Raw genomic sequence first — 18,041 nt, forward strand, 5'->3', positions numbered from 1 at the left:
ATCATCTAACAGATTCACATTGAAACTAATTTAAAACTAGCGGTGACTAATATTTAACCAAATATTTCCGATGAATTCTGTTTACATCAGATCCAGAAGCTAAATTAAGTATATACCCATGCTAATTTATAATTATACATGAATAAATAACTGTGATTTACTGGCTTTTTCTCTCTCTCTCTCTTTTGTGTGTGTGGCCCATGTCAGTTCAAAGGTTTTGAAATGTGGCCCTTACAAAGAAAAAGGTTGCTCATCTCTGATGTATGTTAAAAATTGCGTAAATAACACGCTTCATACTAAAATGTATTTGATTTGTATTAAAAAGTGACAAAGCCATGTAACCATTTTTATAATATTTTGAATTTAATTATTGATATAAATTCATCATCATCAAAAATATAAAAATTTATCAATATTATTTTTAATTGTCTACTTGGACTTAATTTATTAATAGGACATAATCTGGTGTTTAAAGATTGACACAGCAATGAGAGTTAGTTCAGGAAAGAACAAAATTTCTTTATTACATCACCTGTAGTAATAGTTTCTGTTACTACAGGTAACTATAAAAGCAGAAACTATTACTACAGGTGATATAATAAAGAAATTTTGTTCTTTCCTGAACTAACTCTCATTGCTGTGTCAATCTTTAAACACCAGATTATGTCCTATTAATAAATTAAGTCCAAGTAGACAATTAAAAATAATATTAGAATTAAAAAGGACAGTAAGGCTTTTACAATAAAAATTTATCACTTTAAAAAGTATTTACATGAACTACCCTACCTATGAATGTTCAACTTACAAACTTTCAGACTAATGAACAATTTGATTGTATGCCTAAAATTTAAATTCAATGCAGATTGTGAAGTTCTCTTGTTGCTTGTGGAGTGGCATTGAAGTCTGTCATTGCTATTCTTTCATTATTGTATAAACCTATTGATTTACTTTTTTAAAACATATGAACATGATTGAACTAATAATTTTAAGTTAGTTGTTCAGATGGAATTTTTGATTGTCTATAAAGTTTTATTTACCACTGTAGTAGTAATCCAAGGGATCATGACAGCCCAGTGGTATGTTAGTGACAACCTGCAGCCATACATATTGCCTCTCATGACAGGGCTCCCAACATTCATTTTCCAATAGGACAATGTTTGAACACACACAGCAAGGATGTCACAGGACTGTCTCTGTCACATTGCCACACTTCTTCAGCCTGTCCTGTTCTCTGATTTGTCATCAGTCGAACATGTCTGGTATGCCCTGGTATGCCAAGTTGGATAATCTAGGACAGGGATGGCAAACCTTTTTGTGTTCACATGCCATATTGTAAGCATACTTATCTTTAAAGATGTTTATGCATGCCAAAGTTTCAGACTTCGAATAATGATATTTAAAGAAATTAAACAAATACCTTTAATTAGAATAAATGTAAAAAATCTGATTGAAAAAAGGATGATCAAGTGATAAACCGAAAAGTTGATTGAAAAAGACAGAAATCGTATGATACATTACGTGCCAGATGATTTTTCCTTACGTGCCTTAGGTTCACCACCCCTGATCTAGGAGTTTGGCCAAACTAGAGGACCGCTTGCAGCAACTGTGAACAGAGATGACGTAGGACACAATATGGCACATATGTCTTTATGCTTGCCTGTATTGCATCATGTATTCACGCTAGAGGTGGTCCAACAGGATACTAGAACCTTCTTTCATTTGTAGTTTTTCCTGCAATAAAAGATCCTTTTGCTTTCATTTTGTAATCACTTACTTATATCACTGTTATACTCACACACGTACAGTTTTGTTAGATTCTGAAATTCCACCTTGGTGTAGTAATTTTTATGGCAATGAACATACATTTAAATAACTGATAATTAATACATAAATCCACAAAATTAAATGTGTAGATAATTTTTTAAGCTTTTTTTTAATCATTCGGAATAGCGAGGCTGTGTGCCATTTGTGGCATCATTTATACATGATAATGAGAATAATACAAGGGAATTTTAATGAATTAGGATATTTTAAATGAATAATTTAATTAATATAAATTGTTTAAGTATTAAATCATAAGATATTTGTAGTGCAGATTAAGCAAATAAGACAGGTAAGATTATTTTTCATAAAATTTATCTAAACTTCCTGTGGTAGTTTAAGAATATCACAACTTGAATCACAGTTTGATGGCATAGGTATATTTTTTTTAAACATTAGTTATTGAACTATAAAATGATTATGATTTTAATTTAAAATTCCTTCTGAAAACAGTTATCAATAATTTATCATTCATTTTTGTTGAAACATTTCCCAATATTCCATCCAATGACTTGAACAAACACCAAGATGGAATATGGGATGGGCCTAAATAGACTAAGCTATTTCATTTGTGTTTTCTTTATTGCAGTGGTCTCTCTAGACTTGCTACTTCCTTTCCACTTCTATTTCTGTTATAGTAGATTTTATATTTATAATTAAATCTACTTTTAATTGATACAATTGTTTGAATGTAGTTTGGAAGAACTCGGAAGATATAGATTACTACAACATCTAAGCATTTGCTGAGAGAATTTTTTTATTAACCAATGTTTTCACCCTATTCCCATAGGCCATTATCAGGTTTTTAAATCCATTTTAGAAAATGTTTTTCAAATAGAACATTCCATTTAAATTTTAACTTTTGAAGTATTCTAAATAAAAATTTAAAATTAAACAAATTAAATAAGTTACAAAAAATATAAGGTTAGCAATAAATAAACTTAATAAATATATAGGGTTAACAAAATACAAATAAAAATGAAATTAAAACATAAAATAAAAACTATGAAAGTATAACAAAAGTTAAATATGATTGTAGGGAAACACACATTTTGGGGTTTTCGTGTTCTAATCTTTTTCAATGATATACAGTAGAGCAGCGCTGTCCAACTTATCATAGTCCGTGGGCCATATTTTTTTTATCAAACATTTCGGGGGCCAAGAAGGTTGATAAACCACACGACATTTGCATAGTGCTACGGTTCAGTAAGCACAAATTGGTCAGCGAGTCCGATGTTGACGCTATAAAAAGGCGACAGTTCGACACACCGGATATACGTCACTCTCGTCTAAGTTCGACTTGGAAATTTTTTTGTTCAATAATAAATGTGAATTCTTCTTCCTGGAAAAAATAAGACATTCCCTGAAAATGAGACGTAGCGCATTTTTCAGAGCAAAAATTAACATAAGACAGTCTTATTTTCGGGAAAACACGTTAGTAAAATAATTTTAATATTAATAATAATAATTTAGTAACAAATTTATTCATAGTAAAATGTACTCGAGGGCCATAAAAATTATTTGGTGGGCCGTATACGGCCCGCAGGCCGCCAGTTGGACAGCGCTGCAGTAGAGCATTAATTATCCGAATACCGATAAACCGAAACATTGGTTAACCAAAAGCATTCCAGTTGGCGAATTCAAATTTCCACTAGAGTTGTAGTGTTGCATCACTCTTCCCCTCCCTGCCAAACTGAACTGTAGGCCTAGTTTAATATATTACATTATGTAAGGTATGTATTTGTAAGACATGTGATACAAATTATATACAGTACAGTTTTGTATTTAATATATTTTTTTGTAAATGATCAGTTATCTGAACAACCCCAGTCTTGAATTGTTTCGGATAATCAATGCTCTACTGTATTTCCAAGCTGTAGGTAATGTGTTTGCATCCCTTGCATTTAAGGCACTTCTCTTGCTCTTGTATATTGCTATTTTATTAGCGATGGTTAGAGAATGTACTGTTTTAATAGTGTTTGCTTCATCCTACTTTATAACAGAACCTTTCTCTTGTGACATTGCTGCTAAAATTGTATCACTGTGGCCTTTTTCCACATTGCACTTGTTCCTTGAGTTGTACCATAAAGTGTTTTTGTGACTCCAATGTAATTTTTTTAGATCTCTAACTGTTGATTTTCATAAGATATTTGTATACTCCAGTTTGTTGTTGTTTCCTTAGTTTGTCTTTTATCATTCCTCAGTAAATTGTAAATATTAAGAGCTATTTTGTAAATGATCCTTGAATTTTGTAAGTTGCCAACTTACTTATGGTGTCTCCTAATCATTTGTTGTATTGTGAATTTATTGATTCTATTGATGATTTTTGGAAACTCATCTTTGTTTTCTTCATAACTCCTGATGAGCTTTTCTGTAGTGGATGTTTTATATCCTAAAGTTGTTGCAATTTCTTTAATGCTATTTATTTGTTTTAAGCTGTCCTGTATGTTGGAATAATACAAAAAGGCTCTTTGAAGCAGTGCTCTGAATGCAGAAAGTTTACACTTGTAAGGGTCATTAGATCATGATGGGATGTACAGAGGAGCATAACTTGGTTTGATATATACTTTTAACTAATATATTAAACAATTAAGAATTATCTGGAAGAAAATGATTCTAAATTATTCATTTCCTTCCAGATGATTCTAAATTACTTCATAAATTATTTAAAAATTATAATTATTAATTTAGATAAGAGGTGATGCTTAATGTCTACCTCTAGTAGCAAATTATGTAGTATTGATATATACACCAGTATAAATACCAGATGCCAATATCTAGGAAGTACAGACAATTAGTGCTCTGTTGTTCTAGTTTCAGGTTCAAACTGTGTATTGTTGTTAACCACCCAAAAAATTTTGAATCCTCCAGTTATTTCTCCAGATTATGAATACATCATTTATATATCTTTTATAGAGTAGTGTGTTTTTTGTGAAATATCCAAGAATATCTTTTCCAACTTATGTAATACAACTTCACATAAAATTCCTGAAATAGGACTTCCCATTGGGACACCTTTCTTTTGTTTATAGCACTTTCCATTGAATATAAAAAATGATTGCTAGCAAACTAATGTGGCTAACTCATTTGTTTCATTTGCGTAAGCAGATAACTCTGGGGCCATATTCTGGTCTCTCATCTCTCACAAGCCAGTCGCTGATTGGCTAATTGAGATCATCGCCTCTCTCCAAATGCAATTCTGGACAACTTTCTCTCTCGAAAGATTCTCTCGTTTCTCAGAGACAAGCAAATAGTTGTCTTTTGACCTGTCTTTTGCCTCAATTTCATTATATCCAACGTGGACAACTGGATGCTACTCACGCTGTACAATTGTATTAGAGAATGTTCTCTATCTTGGGAATGAATATTTTGAGAGCAAAAATGCTTCTGATTTTTTTCCAGTGCCTACTTGGAAATGCACTGATTCCTTTTTTCTTTTTTTTTTAATTATCCTACATCAATTACTGAACTATTGAATATGATGATAATCTTACTTAGATAGTTAAGGAGAAATTAGATATTTCGAAAAATATCTTAGTAAACACACTTCTTTTCTAACTTAGATTATTAAAATTTTTATTTGTTAAGAGAGAATTTGACATTACATTCTGTAAAAATGTTATAAAACAAAAGACATAACTTTGCCAAAATTGCATGCTTTATTTGAATGTGTGCTTTCCTTGCCATGTGATCTATAATTATGTACTCTGCATTTTCAAAAATTTTACAATTTTATTGGTTAAAATTTTATACTGTGTTGCGCATGCAGCTAACCCGAACATGTATAATCAACCTAGTAGAATTGTGACATCATCAATGAAGATGAGATAGTTAAAAGTGGCCAGAATCGTCACTGTCTCTGAGAGACAAATTTTGTTTCTCATTTTGATGTCATTCATTCTTGGAAGAAGAGATGAGAGATCAATAGGATGACTAACACGCCAAATTAATATATAATAACAAAAACAAAGACACTGAGTTCAGCGTTACATGTGTTTTTTTTTTATCGCTAGCACTTTCAATGAACTTATTGTCGTCGTCCTCAGGCGAATATAGATATTTATCAAAAAATTTTAAACAAAAAATAATCGAATGCAGAATATAACGCATAAGATAAGCTAAAATTATGTTAAAGTCATTAAGAACACGAAGTAAATATTTAAACATAATTCGAAAACTGAACGAGCAGATAGCTCCGTGAAGTGCGAGCTGGCACATGCGCGGAGCCATGCTCACCCTACATGCATACTGGAGACTGCTAATACTCGCTTAAACGCTTATACAGCGTGACCCATACACTAGGCAGCTCGAGCGTGGGGGTGTTGCAAGTGTCCAAGGTGGTAGTGAGGAGAGATTCCCATATAAAAACAGTTTTTCGATCCTTGCGGCTCTTGAGCATAACCGCTTGGGACCATAGCGGGTTGTAACCCTGCTCAAGTACCTTCCTTGCGAGCTCGGTGGTGTGTCTTCCCCTCCTAACATTGTCTTGGTGCTCATCAAGTCGGCTGGAAAGCATTCTAGTGGTGGCCCCGATATATTTTGTGTTTACTCCCGTTGCCTGATTTTCCAAAGGTACAGCATAGACCCCCGATTTCTCAAGGGTGGAAAATTTGTCTCTATCATTACAAATAAGTTTGTGTAGGCTTGGAAGTGGGGTTAAAGGTAGTACAAGGTTGCGCTGCTTAAAGATTCTGCAGATGCGTAAAGATAGGGGTCCAAGGTAAGGCAACGCTATTTGTACCTATGAAGACTCTCTCTTGCTGCATAAAGTAGTAGTTGGAAACAGTGCTTTCTTTACCTTATTCAGCACATGCGTAAACTTTGCACGTGAAAAGCCAGCAGCGCGTACTGCCAAATTGATGATATCTAACTCGATGCTTATCAGCTCCTGCATAGACGACAGTAAATAAGCCCTTCTGACAAGGGAGGCAATGGCAGTATTAACATATCGAGAAGGCTGAAAGGCCTCTGCTGGTATAATGTGCGGAGCTATGCTAGATTTGTGATGGACCGAGAATTGTAGTCCATCCGAAAATTTACGTATACGCAAGTCTAAGAACGCTACTTCCGCATCGCTTTCTTTCTCCCAAGTAAAATTGATGGAAGGATATATACTTGCGAGTTGTTGCATAAAGATGAGGAACGACTCCTTTGTGTCTTCCCATGCTATGAGGATGTCGTCAACATAACGCAAATACAGCCTCGGGTAATGGATGGCAAGTGGGGAATTGAACGTTCTGTGCTCAATCTCTCTCATAACAAGTTCTGCTAGGATAGCAGATAAAGGGGAACCCATGGGGACCCCTTGTTTTTGTAAAAAGATCTTTTGGTTGAAACGGAAGTAATTGTGCTCGGTGACGAAGGTGAGGGCATCACGTATATCGAGCACCTGTTGAATGCTAAAGCCCTCTTTTAGAAGCAGCGAATTAACCAGCATTACAGCCTCAAAGGTGGGCACTGAAGGATATAAAGATATTATGTCTAGCTTGTAGAAGGTATAGGTGTCTGGCTGTAGAGCCCCAATACTCGAAGCGATGGTGGATTTAGCAGCTACAGAAGAGGGAGTAACATATGGGGATCCCGGAACTGTTGCGCGAATGAATTTGGCAAGCGCTTTTTCTAAATAGTAGGTGAGATGAGACTGTTTGTTTACCAGCGGACATAACGGCCAGTTTGTCTTATGTGTTTTTGGCTGAAAGAACAACCTTATTATTTGTATTATTGAATTATTTGTAATGATAGAGACAAATTTTCCACCCTTGAGAAATCAGGAGTCTATGCTGTACCTTTGGAAAATCAGGCAACGGGAGTAAACACAAAATATATCGGGGCCACCACTAGAATGCTTTCCAGCCGACTTGATGAGCACCAAGACAATGTTAGGAGGGGAAGACACACCACCGAGCTCGCAAGGAAGGTACTTGAGCAGGGTTACAACCCGCTATGGTCCCAAGCGGTTATGCTCAAGAGCCGCAAGGATCGAAAAACTGTTTTTATATGGGAATCTCTCCTCACTACCACCTTGGACACTTGCAACACCCCCACGCTCGAGCTGCCTAGTGTATGGGTCACGCTGTATAAGCGTTTAAGCGAGTATTAGCAGTCTCCAGTATGCATGTAGGGTGAGCATGGCTCCGCGCATGCGCCAGCTCGCACTTCACGGAGCTATCTGCTCGTTCAGTTTTCGAATTATGTTTAAATATTTACTTCGTGTTCTTAATGACTTTAACATAATTTTAGCTTATCTTATGCGTTATATTCTGCATTCGATTATTTTTTGTTTAAAATTTTTTGATAAATATCTATATTCGCCTGAGGACGACGACAATAAGTTCATTGAAAGTGCTAGCGATAAAAAAAAACGCATATAACGCTGAACTCAGTGTCTTTGTTTTTGTTATTATAGAGATGAGAGATAAGTGGCCAGAATACGGTCCCTGGTTTATGTTGAATCATGAACTTAATAACTGCATCAAAGCAAGATTCCAATTTAATAAATGGATACAAACTTTCAAAATCCATTACTGTTTTTATTCCATTAAATTCAAGCCTTCTAATTCTCTTACAATCTTACTTGGATCTTGTACAACATAAATACATTTCTGACCAACTAGATGACAGTATCTGTGTAGGTGTTTTTCAAGAATATACGTTGGTGCCTTGCATTTTTCTACTGCCAGTCTGATTTCTTTGGTACCTCGTGAGTTTTTGTGAAGACAATGATTCTTCGCATTGGGGTCTGCAGTTATGTGATCTTTTTTAGGAAAGTTAAGATAGAAGTGAGTGGTACTTTTTCTAGTTTTTTAAACTTTTATTAAGTTTGTGGTCTGAATGTAGTTAAAAGGAAGTAATATAGTACATATGTAAGTCTTATGGGATTACAATGTGCAGATTAAAAACAATAGCCATTCAAAAATGACATTTTTTTACACAACTACAAATTGTATGATGTGTTTTCAATACACAATACCATCATTTCAATGCCATATTTGACAAAGGAAACATGCTTTTGCTAATATCTTCAAGTCTGGTTACATAACGATATTGTATTTTCATTTTCACAGCAATTGACTGTTTTAAACATAATGTACAGTTCTTCCTCTTAATGCCGTAAGCAGAAATATTAATTAATGTCAGTATGCATCATAAATAGCAGTGTTTACTATTTCAATCATGTTGTCAAAGTAATGGGTAGTATGTGCTTAAAAACATCATTTATACAGCATCATCTATAGTTAGAAAAAAAATTTTTGAATCATTATTATTTTTTATTTCTACATCATAATGACAGAAGAATATTAGATACTTTAAAAATTTGACACTTTCGTGTTGCAAATTTGTTAAATTTAACAAATCGCTGTCAATAACGCCGCAACACGGAAGTGTCAAATTTTTAATTTATAAACGCTGGCGTGAAGTGAACTACAATTTTATTAGATACTTACTATATTTAATAGAAATGCAAAGCAATAAAATTCAATCAAATTACTTTGTTTGGGATGGCTTATGAAAATTTTATCAAGTAACTAAACAAAAAGTTATAATGTTCAATATAACTAATATGTTGAACCATTGAATTCTACAACCATTTTCTAACTGAGACTATCAAAATAATGCAATGGAGGCACTATCATCAAAGAGTCACATTTATTTTTAAAAAGTTCCTTATTTAAATTTGTTTATGATGTGCATTTCAGCTGGATACTGGATTGGAGACCTCTTCAGTTGTTAGATATGCATTTATCTTAATATGCATTAAATGAGATATATGAAACATTCTGTGATGTGGAAACAAAGCTTAAAAATGCTATATTCTATTTTTTGCATTATTAATTTGCAGTTTGTGACTGGTAACAAGACTTCCTTGCTAGAGTATAAAATTTCTTGTTGCCATTGCATTCAATCTGCCTCGCCACAGATCCTCCTCCATACTCCACCAAGGCAAAAGGGATTATCTTTTTGCCAATCTGCTACCTTCACCTGGGACTAGGTATCAACCTACTTTAATATTGTCTGCCTGAGATTTTTGAGGCAAAAGCTCACAAAGTACAACAGGCTATTAAGACTTTTGATTAACAAGTGAATTCATCCTACATATTTTTAAGAGAAAGCTCTAGCTAGAATCCCTCTTTTTCATTCCACTCCAATTCCCTCTATATAATTGGTTTGTCATTAGAGATTGAAGACCACATGCAAAAGGACCTACTGTTGTATAAGCTACAGCTTATACAACAGAAAACAAAGCTGACAATGACATTAGGCTAATAATTATATCATAAAAGATATTTTTGAGCCAGTCTGAAAAATTACTTTTGTGACATTAGCATTTAATGAACCAAGCATTAGATATGTGGCTTATATCAGGCTCTGTGTGATGTATGTATATCATACTTATGCGAATAATCCACACCCAAGTAATTGTGAACTTTTTTATGATACTAGTTTTAAAAAAGAAATTTGACCAATTTAATTTATTACATTTAACAAACTTTACTGATTGGTGGAATGCAATATCAACCTCTTGCAGTTTTATAGTATTTGATGTGGCAGCACTCAGTTTACAAGTTCTTGTGTACTAAAAGATAAAAATACAGAAATAATTTTTCCTCCTTAGTATCTGATATAAAATAAATTATCTGCAATTTGTAGCAATCCATCCATATTGAATAACTCATTAATTGAATAAAAGTAAGACTACATTGTTTAATTCTAATTGGAAGTGAAAAACTACTAATAGAATGATAGCTTAAATTAAGAGATAACACAGGTATAAACTATTTACTGTTAATATGTTATTTATATATTTAATTTACTCTATCTTTATTTTCACAAATTTAAGGTGTACAAAAATGTTTAATAATAATGCTTATAACTATTGTGATTTTTGACTGATAACAATATCTGTGATTACAATAAGCAGTGTTTTACTAATTAATTTAATGTATTTTAAATGATTATATTACAGTAGAGCCTCGAAAACTCGGCACTCCGGATAACTCGGCCATACCCTGGCAGAGCAAAAAAATCCTTAGTTAATTAATTTTCATTATTCAGTAGACAATTTTATGCCTCATAAAGTATTTTTCTGAGGTCTGTCTTATCAGGTAAATTACTGTACACAGTGTATTCATTAATTTTCATTTTCATGTAGTAAAGGCTCTATGCCTTCATAAAGGACGTACTTTTCCTTTGTTTAAGGGTATTTGGGCAGTTTATTCTCTGTTGTATTCTCAAGCAAACAATACATACAAGTACAGTACAGTATTTTCTGAGGAAACACGTATACTTATCCTTTTTTAACCCCATTCCCGATAACCCGGCATTTTCACAAACTCGGCCACCCTTCGGTCCACATTAGGCTGAGTTTTCGAGGCTTTACTGTATTAATAAATTTTAAAAATCAGAGAATTGTAATTTAAGAAATCTGGTATTATTTGACTTTATTCAGAAAGGTTATATTAGCTCAAAGTCTGTTGTATCTTAAAATATGTTAGTACGATGGTATATTTTGGTTTAAAATTGGAAATTGACATTGCCATTTATTTTTATAGCTAATCCAGTTTCTACTGACTATAGTACAACCAACTTCCAACAGGAGAAAAATTGTCAAAAGAAACTTGCCATTGATGATTCAGGAAGGAAAAGTAGTTGATGATCATCAATTAGTATCTCAGAAAAAGCAAAAGAGAGATGATAACTTACCAGTAAGTACTAATAAAATATCTTCAGTTCAATTTTTTATTAATGTAGGAGCTAATCCCTTTTGTCTGGAAACATAAAAGAGGAAAAACAAGTTGTGAGAGCTCTTGCTTGACTTTCCAACACTTGTAATTTGCGGAGTTAAAGTTGTATGCAGTACCATCTGTTAGGAGATTTTATTAAAAATATTCTCTGGATTATTAATTATTATAAAAAGGTAGATGCTTATTTTTTGTGGTAGGATTGAGTTTCTAAAAAAATGTAAATGGCAGTAATGAGTAAAACCTTCATTAAGTTTCACCTTACATTAGATATGACACATGATCCTCCCTCTATTGCCCCACCTCTGAACTTTTAATTATCAAATTTAAGTAATAGCATAAAAGCTGCATGTATAGAAATAACCCTACCAAGCTTCAAAATTTACATTATATCTCAGGACCATATGAACCAAAGTTTCTGTAGTTCCTGAGATAAAATATAAAATAGATGCCTATTGCGTCCACACAACACAGACAAACAGACATGGAATTTTGTAAGAGTTGTTTTACACTTTTGGACTTCTGGAGAGTCAAAATTTTATCAATTACCATAGTTTCTCTATGTTGTATTCTTTAACTGCTGGGAAAATAATATAATATAAATAACCAGTTATTTACTCAAGTTTATATTGAATTTTAAGAAAATATGTTACTTTTACTAACACAAATGTATTTAAAATTAACATTTTTGAATACCTTATTCAATCATCGTGTTTTACGCATTCTTTAGTGCATCATTTGGGAGTGGTCTGCTTAATATCACCATGTGATGCATTGCAAATTTATAATCAGTAGTTTCTAAGAATAAAGTAAGTCAGAATTTTACATTCTAAAATATAGAACTTAGAATCAATTGTGGTATATTTAAAACTTAAATTGAGTTGTTTGTGGGAGTGTGTGAAGAATATTGCCTATCATGATGATCTAAAAGTCTTGATGAACTTGATGGTGCACAAATCTCTGAAGCATTCAGAATAATTAATTGTAAATGTTAGAAACCATGTTAAAAGAATTTGGCACCCAATATGAATTCTCTTGGGTACACAAAGGAGGTCATGTCGGGGTCCTAGACAAAGTTCAATGCCATTAGAACAGATACCAAAGCAATTTTGTTTGTTTGTTAAGATATGGCAATGCAACACTTGGGCAATCTGCCTATGGGATGTCTTCCGGTAGGTCTTTTTAAAGGAAACTGGCCCCTATTTAGGCATTATAGATGTGGAGAAAACCTGGAAAACTCCACGTGGCCAGCCTGTCCAAGTGAGGCACGAACCCATGACCAAACTCCCAGTGTTCAGGGAACGAAGATCACTTGGCCACTGGTGGACCCCAAAGCATTTTTAAATCATCTCATTCCAAACAGATTACACTATTCATACTATATAATATAAAGCCATAAAAATTGATATCTATATAAAACTGACAAACCATCTTGTATATATATATATACACTGTATTGTATGAAGAACCAGCAACATAGTATACAGCTAAGTTACATTTGAAAATCAGTTATTCAGGAAAGATAGAGAATGAGTGGAACATCAGTCAGCAGGAATTCATAGGTTCTGTCAAGGATGGACTTCTTTAATTTTAACTTTTAAAGATCTACAATGTGATAGTAGTGAATAAAGAGGGGACTACATATTAGTTATTTTTGCATTTTTTTGCTATCAAATCTGAAAATACAATACATGTATTGTGGAACAGAGCAACCATGATAAAAATACACATTATCTGGTCCTAGTCAAGTACATAGAACTGTTTGAAATTTTTAAGCTTAGTCAAGAAAGAAACTATTAATTAGACAGATGTAAACAGTAACATTCAATGCATAAAGAATGCTGTATTGACATTACATATTAAAGTGTTAAAGTTTAGACTCAAAATATATATAACTTAATTATGATTTTATTTTTATATTTATTTATCATTTACAATATCTAACTAAAAAAGCTGTATTTGTTAACTTTTTGCTATTTTTAAATATTTCATATGATTGATTCTAAGTTCTACATTTTAGAATGTAGAATTCTGACTTATTTTATTATTAGAAACTACAAGGTGCATTCAAGTTATAACACCTCTGATTTTTTTCTCACAAATCACACGAAAACTGTGGAACTTGTGTCACTTCTTGACGTAATCTACTTGCAGCCGTACACATTTTTCACAACGTCAACACCATGATTCCATGGCCACTGCAAACACTTCGTTAGGAGTCTGGTTTGAGCACTGGAAAATCGCTGATACAATAGTGGCATGGCTAGTGGATATGCAACCACGGAGAGTGTCTTTCATCGTTGGACCAGCCAAAAGTCGCTAGGAATCAGGTCAAGTGAGTAGGGAGCATGAGAAATCACTTCAAAGTTGTTGTCACAAAGAAACTGCAGCATCGTGTTCACCTAATGTGCTGGTGCATTGTCTTGGTGAAAGAGTGGTGGAGGAGGAGACTTTTCACATTTTCAGGTCTTCATGCAGGATTGTATGCACAGATCCCACTGAAATGCCAACTTTGGAGGTGATGTGTTCCACACTCATTCAGCAATCCTCCAAAACAACTTTCTCCACTTGATCATGTCGTCAGACTGGCTGGTGCGAGGCCAAGATTGTCTTGATTTGTTGCCATATGACGTTCTACCTTCTTTGAACTGTCGCACCCACGAACACACATTAGACACATCCATGACACCATCATCACATGTCTCACTCAACTGGCGATGAATTTCAATTGGTGTCACACCACTCAAATTTTCGGGAACAACGTACAACAGCTTAATGGCATTAGAGAGAGTTCTAGGATGTCAAAACTTACCTTTTCGTGGAACACGTGACAAAATATTTACTAATAACAATGGAAACTTTTTGAAAATAGTAGAATACCTGGCTTTATTTGATCCTATTACTCAAGAACACCTGAGAAAAGTTTATAATGAGATTCATGTTCATTATCTCAGAAAAAATATCCAAAACGAATTAATAAGTCTGTTCGCTAATGCTATCCGGAAAAAAATACTAGATTCTATTCACTCTGCTAATTATTATTCAATAATTCTAGATTGCACAACTGACATAAGCCATGTTGAACAAATGAGCACCATCATTCGATTTGTAAAGATAACTTATGATGATAAAGAATGTAATTGTAAAAGTGAAATCAAAGAACAGTTTTTAGGCTTTATTCCTCTTATTGACACAACTGGCACTGGTTTAACTGAAAAATTTTGTATCAGTTAGATGAGATGTCTCTTTCATTAGAAAATTTGTGGACAGGGATATGATAATGGAAGTAACATGAAAGGTAAGTACAGTGGTGTTCAAAAAAGGATTTTAGAAAAAAAATCCATGTGCTTTCTTTGTACCATGCAGTTCACACACACTAAATCTTGTGGTGAATGCTGCTAAATGTTGTCTGGCAGCTATATCCTTCTTCATCTTGATCCAAACTATTTGTGTGTATTTTTCTGCTTCGACCTACTGTTGGGAAGTCCTATTGTGTCATGTGCCTAATTTGACACTAAAACCACTGAGCGATATGAGGTGGGAAAGTAGGATTGATGCATTGCATCCATTGCATTACCAACTAGCTGATATGCATGATGTACTCATGGATATTTATGAAGATCAAACATTGACTTGTTCATCAGGAAATCAAATGCAAATTGAAGCTCAGTCTATTGTTAAAAAATTGCAAATTTCAAGTTTATTGCTTCTCTTGTTGTATGGTACAACATTTTGTTCAAAATTAATTTGACTAGCAAACTACTTCAATCAAAGGAATTTTATCTTAACGCTGCTACAAATGCTCTACTAAAAACAAAAGCCTTTCTTAAAGATTATAGAAGTGATTTGGGTTTTGAGAAAATGCTGGTGGAAGCAAGAGAAATTTCAGGAGCCAACATTTCCGCATTGTTCCCATTAGAAATGGAGCCAGTCTGCCTAAGAAAAACGAAAAGGCAGTTTAGTGTTGGTTTTTTTTTCTTTTTGTGGTTTTAGGCCCCTTACCGCTCAGAGAGCACAAAGAGGCCAATGGCAGTTTAGTTATGAAGTGGAAGATGTGCTTCATAATGATGAGCAAAAACAGTTCAAATATAATTTTTATTTTGCAGTGTTAGATACCACAGTAAATCCAGTTGACAAGAGACTTAATCAGATAAAAAAAATAGAAATCATGTCATGTTTTTGGCTGTCTCTATAACATTCATGTCATATAAAATAAAACTTTCAAAGCTGTTCTCGAACAATGTGTAAAATTAGAAGACTCTCTAACTCACAAAGACTCTAAAGATATTGATGCAACTGATTTATGCAACGAATTACAAGCTGTTGCTAGAAGAGTACCTAATAACCCTATGCCACAAGAAGTTTTAAATTATATTTGTGAAAAAGGACTTACAGATATCATACTCAATTTAGTAACTGCATTAAGGGTATTGCTAACACTTCCTGTGTCTGTAGCCAGTTGTGAGTGCAGTTTTTCCGAACTAAAACTTATTAAAACTTACCTGTGTTATACAATGACTCAAGAAAGACTTGTAGGGTTGTCAACTTTGTCAATAGAACGGGAAATAGCTGAAACAATTGATTTAAAGGAGATCGTTTCCACTTTTGCAAAAACCAACGCAAGGATAATGAAATTTATGTAATTCTAATATACCTATATGCTTCATATAAATAAAGCTTATAATAACATACTCGTATGTTTCATTATCCATTGGTTTATTGTACATGATTGTAAACGAGTAATTGAAACTTTTTAAGAGAGAAATTGTAAAAATGATGGAAAAGTAATATTGTTTTATAAAAAAAGTGTAATGATGTGTCATTAGTGACAGCAGATTTTTTTTTAATGATAAAATATATTTAAATAGGTACTATGCTGTTTTATTATGTATTTGAATAAAAATTAGATACTTTATTTTATATTGGTGTTTTATATTGTTGCAAATTTTTTTAAAATGGGGGCAATGTCAAAGTCATTTGCCTAGGGCACTGAGTTTTCTCGGGCTGGCATTGCATACAGTGCTACCATCTCTGTCATACATTCACGAGAGCATGTGTATTTTAAAACAAACCGCATGTTTCTATCTGTTTCCAGTTCTGAGAAAAAAAATCAAAGGTGTTATAACTTGAATGCACCTCATATATCCTTCTAATGTATCATATGCTGCAAGAAAAGCAGACCACCTCAGATGTGAAAAGGATTTGTATAAGCACAAAAGAAAATAGCATGTATATTCCTAGGCTAAAAATAGGTCTGGTTGCATCTTTTTAATTGTTGCAGTTATTTGACAGCCTATGTGCACATTCGTATTAAAAGCTGTTTCATTTTTATATAAAATATGTTGTATAAATACACAATATTAAAGACTAATACAAATAAATTATTCTTGTTGTTGTCACAGGAACATGATCCACACTGTTAGACTTGACCTTTCTTTTATGCTACTTTCCCTGCCTATATTTATGTAAATCAGTTCCTGTGATGACAAAGGAGGAGGACAAGAATAATTTATTCATATTAGTCTTTAATATTTTGTATTTTTACAATTTATTTTATATAAATATATTTTGTCCTGGATGTTTTTGAATTTTTCTTTACAATGTTTCATATTTGTGACCAGAAAATTGCATGTGCATTCCTAGATTTAAGCATGACAATGACATTAAAATATTTGAAAATGTTCATTTTAAATAAATTTGTGTTGGTAAAAAAGGCATGTAGATATTAAGATATGTTAAATTGATGGAATTAATTTCTCAATTCTAAGATACATTTTAGATTAACAAAAATGGATAAGAGAGGCAATGATGTCTTAATATTCACAGTCCAAAATAACAATTGGTTGTCATTGCAAGCAGACAACATGATGCAGTATATATCAGTAGTAGATGCTTTTATATACTCTATTTGGCGTTTACATTAATTCAAGTGAACATTGCCATTAATTAACAAGCATTTAAGTTAAACTTTAGCAACAAATTAATATTTAAAATATGCACTTTAAGAGACATTACTTGTTTAATGGCATTACTAACTTTTATTGTTCTATTGTAACTTTCTATAATTTTTTTTAACTTGCTACTTAATAGAATTGAATTCTTAAAAAGTTTTTACTCCAAAAATACTTATATCATGAATTTGAAATCTAATTTCATCTTAGAAGCAATATGGTTATTTTCATTATTGAAAATTAATTCTGGGCTAATATGTACTGTACAAGGACATATGGTGTTTATATATGGATTAAATTTATTTAAGACAATATTGAATAACAATTTTTTAAATTCTTATTAGAAAATTCACATTTGACTATTATGAATGCTCTACAGCAGGGCTTCTTTAACTTTTTATATTCACGACCCCATTTATGATTGTGGATTTTTTCGCAACCCAAAAAAATCTAAAATAATGATATATACAAATTTTCAAAAACAATAATGGTGTACTACCACAGTTCACTCTTGTACTCGGTGTACTCA

At 32.9% G+C, this 18,041-nt stretch overlaps 1 protein-coding gene across 2 annotated transcripts in view; it reads left to right on the forward strand.

Moving 5' to 3' along the window:
* The window catches only part of LOC111631092 (heat shock factor protein-like), a 57,139-nt gene that overhangs the window by 24,320 nt on the left and 14,778 nt on the right, over positions 1-18,041 (forward strand). For both annotated transcript variants that reach the window (XM_023375285.1, XM_023375284.1), the window contains exon 5: positions 11,373-11,525. In XM_023375285.1, the coding sequence (XP_023231053.1) occupies positions 11,373-11,525 (153 nt within the window). The remainder of the gene's footprint in view (positions 1-11,372; positions 11,526-18,041) is intronic.

This window comes from Centruroides sculpturatus, unplaced genomic scaffold (assembly GCF_000671375.1).
Source record: "Centruroides sculpturatus isolate CEXI.00-Female unplaced genomic scaffold, Cexi_2.0 scaffold664, whole genome shotgun sequence".
NCBI lineage: Eukaryota > Metazoa > Arthropoda > Arachnida > Scorpiones > Buthidae > Centruroides > Centruroides sculpturatus.